This window comes from Carya illinoinensis, chromosome 2 (genome assembly GCF_018687715.1).
Source record: "Carya illinoinensis cultivar Pawnee chromosome 2, C.illinoinensisPawnee_v1, whole genome shotgun sequence".
Lineage (NCBI taxonomy): Eukaryota > Viridiplantae > Streptophyta > Magnoliopsida > Fagales > Juglandaceae > Carya > Carya illinoinensis.
The window spans coordinates 26,509,963-26,522,500 of NC_056753.1; the positions used below are offsets into that span (position 1 = coordinate 26,509,963).

At 35.4% G+C, this 12,538-nt stretch overlaps 1 protein-coding gene across 5 annotated transcripts in view; it reads left to right on the forward strand.

The window, feature by feature from the left end:
- The first annotated feature begins 5,404 nt into the window (after positions 1-5,404).
- LOC122300574 (putative inactive cadmium/zinc-transporting ATPase HMA3) overlaps positions 5,405-12,538 on the forward strand; it is a 7,541-nt gene continuing 407 nt past the window's right edge. Inside the window, exons 1-10 of one of the 5 annotated variants that reach the window (XM_043111329.1) lie at positions 5,405-5,564; positions 5,743-5,937; positions 7,247-7,504; positions 8,001-8,098; positions 9,181-9,436; positions 9,545-9,682; positions 10,204-10,531; positions 10,670-10,872; positions 10,959-11,152; positions 11,526-12,538. The exon at positions 11,526-12,538 is cut by the window's right edge and continues 407 nt beyond it. In XM_043111329.1, the coding sequence (XP_042967263.1) occupies positions 5,757-5,937; positions 7,247-7,504; positions 8,001-8,098; positions 9,181-9,436; positions 9,545-9,682; positions 10,204-10,531; positions 10,670-10,872; positions 10,959-11,152; positions 11,526-12,538 (2,669 nt within the window). In that variant the 5' untranslated portion in view covers positions 5,405-5,564; positions 5,743-5,756. Of the gene's footprint in view, positions 5,565-5,682; positions 5,938-7,246; positions 7,505-7,895; positions 8,099-9,180; positions 9,437-9,544; positions 9,683-10,203; positions 10,532-10,669; positions 10,873-10,958; positions 11,153-11,525 lie in introns of those variants that run through there. The other 4 variants (XM_043111332.1, XM_043111331.1, XM_043111330.1 and 1 more) reach the window with 4 other exon arrangements.

The window sequence follows — 12,538 nt, forward strand, 5'->3', positions numbered from 1 at the left end:
GACTTCATATTCAAATTTAAAAAGATTCACATGTCAAAGACAACATCATTCACTTTTTCAAAAAATTCAAATAAAAGGTTCTTCTTTTTCAATTGTCAAAGACAACATCATTCACTTTTTTCAAAGAATTCAAATAAAAGGTTCTTCTTTCTCAATTGTCAAAGACAACATCATTCACTTTTTCAAAAAAATCAAACCTAATCTTTTACTTTTGGCATATGACAAAATGAGCACACTTTCATTTTCAAAAAATTCAAACCTAATCTTTTACTTTTTGTATAAGTCTAAAAAAGCATCAATCACTTTTGAAAATATTCAAATAAAACATGCACATGTGAAAGATGACAATCAATCATCTTTAATATTTTCAAAGTTCAACCCTTTAATAAACGCATGCACATGCAAAAGATGACAATCAATCATCTTTCAAAATTTTCAAATTTAATTTTCAAAAATATTCATGCACATGTGGAAAATGTATTTTAATGCTTTATGATAAAATATTAATTTTGAGCATTAATCCTAATTTCGAATTTTGAAGAGATTTACAACATTACTCTATAATTTTAATGTGAACTTGTTCCCTTCTTGCTCATGCTTGTTTCCTTGATGTGCTTGACTCCATTGTGTAGACAACTTGAGCTTGAGACTTCTTTATTCTTTGAATTCATTTGTTATAATCAAAATCCATGTGTACATTTATAATCACATGAAACTTGAAACCTTGAGTTCAACACTTCTTATAGGGTCTAGGCAGGTTATGGATAGCTTTTGCAATAACTAAATAAAGCTAATAATTATGAAACATCCATAATTTAAAACTAGTAATTGCATTTCAAAAGTTCAGAATTACATCTTGTTATCCACAATTAAATATTCAGAATTACATAAATTCAAACAATTAAAAAATTAAAATTAAAATAAAATTACATAAGTTCAATACACTTGGCTCCAAATACATAAGTTCAAGCCAGCCACTCTGTTAATAGAATCATAAGCTTATTCTCCACAAACACTTCACAAGCTTCAATAGCTTCACAACCTTCTTGTCACATTAAGTTTTAACCAATAATCATATACAACTTAATGACATAAAAAAGTTGTCACATATTACAAAATCAAATATAAACAACCCTAGTATCACAAAAAAATATGTTAATGACATACATAAGCAAATTTCGACTAAGCATCCAAATTTTGGGCAATCAACCTTAGGTGTATGTCCAATATTCCTACATAAATAACAACAAATACCATAAAAATAAGTTTAGATCTTTGATTAAAAACCAATAAACCATGAAGATTAGGGCCAGTTTGGGTGTTGAGAATTCTCAACACTCTCTACTACTATTTATTACTTTATTATTATTTTTCATATACTTTTTATTATTATTCATTTTTACTACTATTTAATATTTTATTATTAATTTTTCACTACTATTCACAACATACCTCAACACTTCTCAACACTCAAACTCAACTTAAAAAACTACAATACCTCATTAAATGACAGTTGTTTATGTCCTTCCATTTTACAAATGTCACAACACCTTTTCTTCATTGGTTACGTCTTTTTTAGGTTCTTCACTCTCAAAGATTTTAGACACCCTTTTGTTGGCACCCTTGGAGGGTCTTGTACCGTCTGTGAAAAATTTGAGATAACTTGACTTCTTACAAGATTTTGTTCATTGGTTGACTTCTCTCCACCTAGGCAATTTGTATATTCAATATCGACATGATTTTCTATCAAAAGTAGCTCTTTTATGGACTTTGTCTAAGGTAAGGGAGAGGTAGTTGAGTTTTTCAGTTAACTTAGTGGCAAGTTCTGCAGTGTCGTAAAATTGCATCAACTTGTTTTTTTATCATTGCTAAATTATCTTGTGACATTACATGCCCTTCGGGAATGGGTATGTCAATAATAGGCCGACTCCTAGCATTCACAATCCATCTTTCTAGAACATAATACTATGATAAACTATTTAATCTTGATTTCTTGCTAAATACACAAAGGATATGCCTATAGAGAATTTCCATAAACTCAAATATATGGCATGTACATGTCGCATTTTCTTATCCACTCTCCAATGTCACAGGGGTTTCTTTACCCTAAGGTGTCACTCCATATGTCTTGCTTTCACCATCATTTCAAAATTTGGCTGACTTGCATCGTTAGCTACTGAAAAGTTCATATTAAAATTTCATAAAAGACTTCCTTATATAGACTATGGTCACTTCTTCAATTTTGTAACCCGTTTTCAATATTGCTCGTGTATATTTTATTTGCACATCTTTTTTTTTTCTTTTTAAAGTAACGTGCATCTAATATTTTCTTATATTAATACACAAAGTCACCAACCATAGTACTTAAATGAATATAATCCTTAAAAAACTTGTTCATATTTTCACTCATTTGAGTTGTTGATATACCGGTACAAAATGTTGAATGCAAGTAAGCTAAAACCCAATTCTCACGTTTGTTATAAAGACCTTGCAGCCAAGCATTAACTTCTACCTGATACTTCACTAATATGAAACTTCATTCCTGCTCAAATTCATCAGTTGTAATTGTCTCATGAATACAATGTGGAAATCTTTTTGAAAATCTGGAAATCTATTATATACATGAGCCAAATGTTCAGAAATTTTCTGTAAAATGTGACAAAAGCACAACCTATGAGTTGTATTTGGGAGACCTCTATATGGTCTTTGTCATAACCTTATCATCATCAGTAATTATGGTTAAAAGGACACACTTAAGTATTGCCTCTTGACATGTTCTCAAAAACATTTTTCCATACACTCATTCTCATCAACTTGCATGGAGTATACAAATCCAAGCTCTTTACATTGTCAATCAAGAAAATAAGCATATAACCTTTTAGCAGCTCCCTCTTTAAATAAATTTCTCCTTTTGTTTTTTAAGTAATTTTCCACATCCTTACCAATATTAAATTCACCCCATGATTATTTACTTAATACTGATATTATCCTCCTTGTCAATATACTAAACTCATTCAAAATTATAATAGATTTTTTTGGATATGTGTGACTCTCATATGTCCACGGAGAAAACTAGTACTTCTCGGTATAAGTAGCACATGATTATGTTCAATCACAAACTTACATATTATCCACTTTTCATCTTTTTTTTTTTTCCATTATTGTTTTACATCCAATCTGTCTCTGTAGTTTCCAGAATTATTCTTTCTTTTTGTTTGCTCATTTCCAGTCGAAATCCTTCCCTTGAGTAAACATAGTCTACTGCAATAAGTCTTTTATTCTCTTTCGGCAATCGAGTATGATTGGTCCTAATGGCAAAACATTTTATTCTTATATATGTCTTGTAAAATACTTGGGCGTCTTCTACGTTGTCAAATTTCATATTGATGAATGGCTCCAATAGACCACTACTTGAAGAAGAAATCAAATTCACTCCATCATCCACATGGACTCCATCTTCCACACTCACTACAACTTCTACATTCACATCAACATCCACACGAACTTCATCTTCCACATTTACAATATCTTCTATATTCACATCTTCTACATTTCACCTTCTATACATGTGTGACTCGGCATTATTTCAATATCATCATTATCGGAGCTCCAATCCTTTGTTACAAAATAAAAAACAAAAAATAAGGGTAAACATAAAATTTGATTCGACTGATTTCAAAAGAAAAAAAAAATGTGATTTACAAGAATTTCATAGCAAATCCATGGTTATATTCTATAATTTACATCAAAAAAATTTCAAATGTATACAAAATTTAATTTTCATATTTATAATCCACTGTCAGAATATTCATTTCTAATTTTCAGATGACATTTGTATACATCATAAAGACCTGCAAATGAGTTCACAAATCACTTCGAAATTTGAGCACAAATCAGTGCAAATTATTCCAGTTATTTTCATCAATTTTGTGACAATATAATTTTTAAAATTTTGAACTAAACTCTAAATAAATAAATCATTTTATGCTTCTAATAGTCCCTGCAAATATAAGCAACAAGGTTGATGGATTCGTGTGGAAAATGAATAATTTATGGACCAACATCCCATTCAAATTCAAATAAGGAAAATAAACTCAAAACCAATGCAAAAATCAAACCATGGAGTGGCGGTGGAGATGGCGGCGACCTGACCTATGTGGATGACGACGGCAACTGTGGTGGGTGACAGCTCGACTGTGGTGTATTCTCATGATGGGCAACGGAAGAAGTTGAGGGAGAAAAGCTTTCGAGCGTGACTGAGGAAAACCACAGTGGGGGAGATGGAGCTTAGTGGTGCGTTGACGTCTGGTTGTGACAGCGACAAAGCTGGTGTGGTGCAGCTATGATCTATGTACTTCTCCTATGGCGGCAAGGCAAGTTCGAAACAAAACTCCTAGGTAAAACTAGAACTTGATTTTGAAATCAACTGAGAACATCCATTTCAATTTTGTGTAAGCTTGTTTACATGTCAAATTACAGTTGGGGGTTGTTATTCTCAGAAGACCAGTCTGAACGTTTCGAATGGGCTCTGTAAAAATAAATACAATTTTGAATAAATATAAATCAAGTCAAATCGATCTAAAATTGACTTCAATCAATCAATTGAAGCGGTTCAATGAACGTTTCAAAATGTTCACTAAAATCGGTTGGATTTCTTTCCTATTATGAATTCAAATAATTTTTTCGGACCCTTTGAACTTGACCCTCGTTTGATTGGGCTTTTTTGTTTCTGGGGGTGATCTCTTGCTAATTAACCAATGGTGTAGTCATTCGTTTTCTCTTATTTTCTTCCATTTTTGCCCGGAAGTTAATCCTGTGATCTTTCACCGTCCCCCAAGTTCACAGCCACCAAGCACTGCTTTGCAAATCTGTAAGCCTGTTGATCCATTATTCCTAATCTTCAGAGCATCCCTTCTTCATCATGTGTGTGTGGTCCATGCTGTGCGCCACTCCTTTCGTTAGCAACAATTTTTTTTTAAAAAAAAAACAAATAGTAAGAAGGTCACAAAGTTATTCATAACAAAACAATGTCAATTATAATATCTTTTTGCAAGTTCTTCTATCATGAATACAATGAATAATGATAGTATTACCACTATTATACAATTTTTCTACTATCCATTTTAATTTTTTAATTTTAAAAATTTTTTTACTTAATAATTAAAAAAGTGACTATTAGTAAAATTATATATTTTTAAAATTTTTTTAATAATTAAATATATTAAAAAAATACTTAAAAAAAACAAATATACTACAAATAATAAATTGCTGGTGAAAGAATTGTGAGTCGTGACTATCGTTACCGACACGATATGTAATGTTTATAATGTCTTATATTCAGAAATATAAGATTACAATATATATAAAGCGTATTCCGTGATTGATGGAGACAAACATGACATTTGATACTATAAAAAGGAGAATTGAAAATGGTAGTCCTTCTGTCGTGTATTAGACAAAGATTTTAAACGCATCACCAAAAACCAATGAACCTTGCGTCTCCAAACTTAACGCAGAGGCACCAAGTCAAACTCCCTCAATTCGTCCTTCTTCCGCTTCAAAAGGTTCTTCTTTTTGCTCTGTTCTTTCCCCTTCCGCACGTTTGAGATCTCTTTCGTCGAATACTTATTTTTCAACCTCTCTGTCTCTGTTCTTCTTTTTCCTTTTATGTTTTTGGTTCAGTTTGTTAGTTCAGTACCAGAATAATATATTCTCATCCTCGTCTTCTTCTTTCTCTGGAAGTAACTGGTAGAAATATGGCTGAAAACTTGAAGAAAAGCTACTTTGAGGTGTTGGGTCTTTGCTGTGCATCAGAGGTAACATTGATTGAGAGGATTCTGAAATCGCTCAATGGGGTCAAAGAAATTTCAGTGATCCTACCGACAAAAACGATAATTGTTGTCCATGACAGTGTTTTCATATCTGACATTCAAATCGGTACGTGCACTAACCTTTTCCCTGTAAATCGATAACATAAAACATGATTCGATGTTCTAGTCCAAACGTATTTAACCTATTTACATGAAGTCAGGGAAGACATCATTACGCACGATGACCCTGTTAGTCTAACGTCATTGCTACCATAGTTTGATTGACCAAAAAGAAAAACAAGCACCAAGTGTTGCTACCTTGACGTTGGTGTTCCCATTGTACACCGGCATGTCTATGATGTAAAATGATAAGGCGAAAACACAGCCTAAGCATGTTTTTTTTTTTTTGAAAGGAAAGCCCAAGCATGTTAGTTTTGCTGTGGATTAGCTAATATAACTTCTCTGGATGATAAGAACTTAAAAAGTTTAAATTTATAGTACAGATGATAATTTGTTTCTTGGTTCAAAAAGATACACCATAGCTCAACAAAGAGTACGCACTGTACTCTCTCTTCGCTTTGCTTTCCCAGAATTCTCTCTAATTCCATGAACCCTCACTGATGCTCTAGCTGTTACCATGCTAGCCTATTTATACAAACTTAGAGGCTCAAAGGACTGGCATGCGTGCTTGCTACTTTGGCCAATTATTCGCTGCAAGTTAACAGCTTTCAGTATCATTGCAACAAGCCATCAGCCCAGCACATGCAGAGGGCTTCTGCCTTCAAAATCACAGCCTCATATCATTGAGTTATTAGCCTAACATCTCAGCACCTTGCAGCCCTTGATCATTGCCTTGAGTTATATGGCAAGGCAAGCAGGCCACTTATCCACTCTTCTTCTGCCTGCTAGTCGATCCAGCCAGCCAGCAAGGCTTTCTATTCAATGCCCTTGGTGTCTAGTTTCTTTTGAGAAGCCCCATCACTGTTCATTCCAGCCCTTGGACCGCACATATGAGAGGAGAGCTTAGCCTGAGCCATTGCCACCTCCCCAGTTCTCCTTGCTCCTCCCAACAGCATCATCACCACCAACATCATCAGGTAGCAGCCAAACATGCAAAAATCCATGCACAGTCAGCCAAATCCATGCTGCACAGCCTACCAAAGTTTCACTCGAGTCAGCCCTTCAAGCCAGAACCAGTGATCAATCCACACTAGGTAGCACCACTTGCTGAGTGATTTTGAGCTCCAACTCAAGGCACACATCCAGTGCATTGCATGCCTTTCTCATGCATACATACAAGTCTTATGGTTAGCATATGTGCAAGGTGCCACCACACACCACTGAGGCAGCTGTGTGACATAGGCTGACAGCTATGACAGTATGTGTGTACCTAATATGTGTAGGTTTTTTATTTTTATTTATACGTATAATGTCAGTTGACGCACTGAATAAAGCAAGGCTGGAAGCTACTGTTAGACCACAGAAAGAGAGCAACGTCCAGAACAGATGGCCAGCCCCATCTACAATGGTTTGTGGCTTATTACTTGCACTGTCCTTTTTGAAGTATATTTATCATCCATTGGGATGGTTGGCTCTTGCTGCGGTTATTGTTGGCCTCCCCACACTGGTATTGAGAAGCATAGCGTCCATCCAAAACCTTACTCTCAATATCAACATTCTTGTTCTCATAGCAGGTAATGGTTTAAAACTGATTGATTTTCTTATGCCTTTTAGTATAACTATGTATAATCCAATCATTGAAATATAATAAAACAGGAGAGAGAGAGAGAGAGAGAGAGAGAGAGAGAGAGAGAGAGAGAGAGAGAGAGAGAGAGAGAGAGAGAGAGAGAGAGAGAGAGAGAGAGAAGTGAATGTTTACCTAAACCAATATGTCAATTCTTCATCATATTCTGAAAGATGAATCTTTAGATGAACTTTAAACAAGCTGCCATTCGGTGGCCTAGAATTTAGAAATGTTATATTTTAAGGTAGAATAGGTATCATTATGAGTGCTGCAATTTGCAGCCTTAGCTTAAGATAATTTGGCTTTAAGTATCATAATTAATGCTGCATTCTGTGCAACAGACTGGGAAAAGTCAAGAACAAAGAAAGAAAGAAGCAAATAAAAAGAGATTGTAAGAAAGAACTACATAGTAACATGTCTTACATTACATGTTTGATGCTTTCTAGTGGTGGGGACGCTTGCTCTACAAGATTATTGGGAAGCTGGTACTGTTGTCTTTCTGTACTCCATTGCTCAGTGGCTGGAGTCAAGAGCAAGTTACAAGGTCTGCTACCAATTCTTCCTCTCTTTTCACTTACGTACACACAGTTAATTAACTTGACCTGCTAATTAAAGGACCTATCTCTGTTCTTTGTTTCACGTATAATAAAGGTTAACTAATCAAGCTACCTTGAGAAGCACATACCAAAAGTACATATCTGAAAAGTTCTTTTTGCCCATCCATCATGCAGTTACGGACATGAGTGCCATAGTAACAGCATCTTAACACACGAACACGATCAGCTTTCAGCAAAGAAGAAGAAAATATTGTCTTTGTTGGATCACCTGTAAATCCCCCATCTCACTTCCTTGCTTTTGTTGTGTGTTTCTGGCGGTCACTTGAGCATAAAACCACATCACCGCCTGGTATTAAAAGACCAATTGATGCCAATCAACGTTTTCGAGCAAGCCTCAAACTGTGTCTACGTATTGATAGCAGAATAAACTCCTGACATGGAAGCCATAGATATCGTATTTGCTGCATTTGCTTTGTGATATCACGGACACTCGTAGCACTTCAAGTCTTAACTGCTTTATTAGATCTTTCTACATTAGAGTGCCAACTATATTCTAAATTTAATTCCTTATTGTGAATTGAATCCTAATATTATTGGAATTCAACCATTTGACCCAAAGGTTTAGCAGCATAAATGATTTTGGCTTTAGTATACCATCAAAAAAGTTTGAAGTAATGCTGCAACTGAAAAATTTTGGGTATAATATAGATTTAAAGCTTTGGGTACTATATTCCCATTTAAGGACAAAAAGAAGAGTTATCATAACAAAGAGGAAAAAAATCCGCTAAGGAAAAAGCTAAAACTTTGAACAAGGCATCTATTTATCGCTTAAAGACTTCTAGGCCCCTAGTTCCTATATCACACTGATAATATAAATGAGCTCTGGAGCTTAAGTTCCTATAATACCCTGATAACAATCCCTCTGGGACTTCCTGTTTATGAATGTTGTTGATTGTTCTAAATTCATACTACGCTCAATTTCTGCATTGGTTTGACAAGTTTATGTCCGCTCAATTTCTGCATTGGTTTGACAAGTTTATGTCCTTAATTTCAACAATGCACCGCATAGGCTATGGCTACAATGTCATCTTTAATGAGCATGGCTCCTCAAAAAGCCACAATAGCTGAAACTGGAGAAGATGTTGATGTCAATGCTGTTGAGTTGGACACAGTCCTTGCAGTCAAAGCTGGCAATGTTATTCCCCTTGATGGAGTTGTTGTGGAGGGGAAATGTGAAGTTGATGAAAAGATGCTGACTGGAGAATCATTTCCTGTCACCAAAGAATTGTATTCACCTGTTTTTGCTGGCACTATCAACATAAATGGTCGATCATCCTACCTTTCATTATTCATATTTTAGTTAAAAGAACAAATTGGAATGGTTTCTGCTTATAGCTTGGAACTTGTTTTCTTTTCTTTTTTTTCTCTTTCAGGTTATATTAGTTTAAAAACTACAGCTTTAGCAAAAGACTCTGTTGTGGCAAGAATGGCAAAGCTAGTGGAAGAGGCCCACAGCAAGAAGTCTAAAACTCAGAGATTTATAGACGATTGTGCAAAGTTCTATATTCCTGGTTAGTCACTGTCATCCATGCAAAATGCCATCACTCCCTTTTGAATTGAGACTTGAATGATTTCTTTGGTGGGATGCAGATGCCCAGGAAAAGTTGAAGAACATCGGTGTATCATTGTCTAATATAATTTCATTTACTTGGGAAAACAAAGATAATTTTTCTAAAAATACAAAAAAATATTTTCATGAATTAAACAACATATAGACCTCATACTTAATTAAACAGAGTAGTCATTCATCTTCGTGAAATTAGGTGCTGCCTGCTTCTTGGGAAGTAAATCAGAAGCTGTAGATTTTTTCGCTAGTCAATTGTTAAGAAGTTTGAACGTTGTATGAAGCTACACAACCTCAAAAGCTCATGATAACAGATCCTCAAGATATTTTCCTTTGTAGTTTGATGCTTTACGCACAGAGAAATAAGTACAGAGAAAAAAGTTTATGTACATGCAATAGTTTTTTTTATTTACATGCTATAGTTCACTAATATTTCTTTTTCACACATTTTCCTATGCAATTTTGCAGTAGTTATACTAATATCAGGTGCTCTTGCTGTGATTCCGGCTGCACTCAGACTTCCTAACGAAAATCACTGGTTTCATCTCGCAATAGTAGTGCTTGTAAGTACATGTCCATGTGCACTTATCCTCTCTACACCTGTTGCAATTTTTTGTGCACTTTCAAAGGCTGCAACAAATGGACTTCTAGTCAAAGGTGGAGATTATCTTGAAATTCTTGCAAGGGTTAAGATTGCAGCTTTTGACAAAACTGGGACAATAACAAGGGGAGAGTTTGTAGTGACCGATATTCAGGCTATTAATGACGATGTTAGCTTGAGCACATTGCTCCACTGGTAAAAACTTGTTCATTTCAATTTTATTCTTTGGTGACTTTTTTATACATGAACACACAAGCCAAAAAAAAAAAAAAAAGACAACAATATGTGGATTTTGATTAAGAAAAACTAAAAACAGTTATGAAAATTGCACAGGGTTTCAAGCATTGAGAGTAAATCAAGTCACCCAATGGCAGCTGCACTTGTTGACTATGCACGATTACACTCCATTGAACCAAACCCTGAGAATGTGGAAGACTTTCAAAACTTTCCTGGTGAAGGAGTGTTTGGGAAAATTGACCGGCATTATATCTATATTGGAAATAGGAGAATTGGTTTAAGATCTGGGCACGGAACAGGTGAATGAATTGTCTTGCTTTGTTCAAAACTTATTTCCTGCAATTCCAGTCCTTACTGATGATTTTATCCTTGTTCTGCATTACAGTAGAATCTCATAACATGAAAGGAAATCCAAATGGTTATATATACTCTGGAACAACTCTAGTTGGAATATTCAGCCTCTCCGATAGTTGTCGATCTGGGGCCATGGAGGCAATTGAAGAGATGAAAACATTGGGGATTAAATCGGTCATGCTTACGGGTGACAGTCATACTGCAGCCATGCTTGCACAAGATCAGGTTGGAAATACGTTACCAATCAATGAAATCTAAATATTAGGTGTTATTGTTCTTCTTGATATGTTTCTTCACAAATGGAATATTGATGGGTTTGAAATTACATAAAATTCGGGTTACCCACTTGATACCAAATAGCCTTCAGCCTGGCCTGTCAATGGTTAATATTTAAGGCTTCTGAAATCATTTTTGAATTCGGTCAGTTCTCAATCCGTTCAACCTCACCTAAATTCAAAACTCATAAACATTCTGCGCTCAACAACTTTCCATGTAGCCAAGTTTGTTGCTTTATTTTATCTTGCCAATTTTTTCGTAGCATGAGTTTCCGAATGATTTTAAAGACTTTATTCATACAATGTATAAACTTTCTATGCAGCTCAAACATGCTCTCGATGTTATCCACTCAGAGCTTCTACCTGCAGACAAGGCACGGATAATTGAGGGCTATAAGAAGGAAGGTCCAACAGTCATGATTGGGGATGGCATGAATGATGCTCCTGCATTAGCTACAGCCGATATAGGCATCTCAATGGGAATTTCTGGTTCAGCACTCGCAATGGAGACCGGGGATGTAATTCTCATGTCAAATGACATCCGAAAGATACCAAAAGCCATTCAACTTGCAAGAAGAATGCTTAGGAAACTCATTGAGAATGTCATTATATCCATCAGTACTAAAGTTGCTATCCTAGCTTTGGCCTTTGCAGGTTATCCGTTGATTTGGGCAGCAGTTCTCACTGATGTTGGGACATGCTTGATCGTAATTTTGAACAGCATGCTACTGTTGAAAGAGACATCAAAATCTCATGAAGATTCTGCAAGATCCAGCTATGGCACTTTCACCATGACCTCGTCTCAGAAAGATAAAAACACAACTGCTGTTGGTGGGAAAGGTGCCTATGATGGAGGTTATCATATCCCTGAGGCAAAGAAATGGAATGACATATGCAGATGCTGTAAGAAATTCCTTCATTATGTGGAGTCTTCAAGTGTAGGCAGTCCTTTAGACTCTGGACTTCTTGGTTTTAACCTACTTGGGAAACACCAAAAAACAAACTTGGTTGGCAGAGAAGGAGGCAACAACAAATTCCAAACAGTAAAGCAGTGCAGTGGTGGATGTGGTGATAAAGGCCCAAATAACATGAAAAATTATGGTCATTCTGATGGAGTTGAATCGGACAATGATTTGCGTACTTGCCTATTGCCTAGACAATTGGAGCCATGCAATAATGTTGCATCAGCTGGTGAAGGTTGCTGTAACTCTACAGAAATCAATTGCAAGTATGACAATTTTGAAGACATAGCAGAAACTAGTAAAGTTTGTTGTCCCCAAAACAGTGAAGCTCCATCTCAGCAAAGGAAATGCTGCAGCGGAAGTGGTGTAGCACA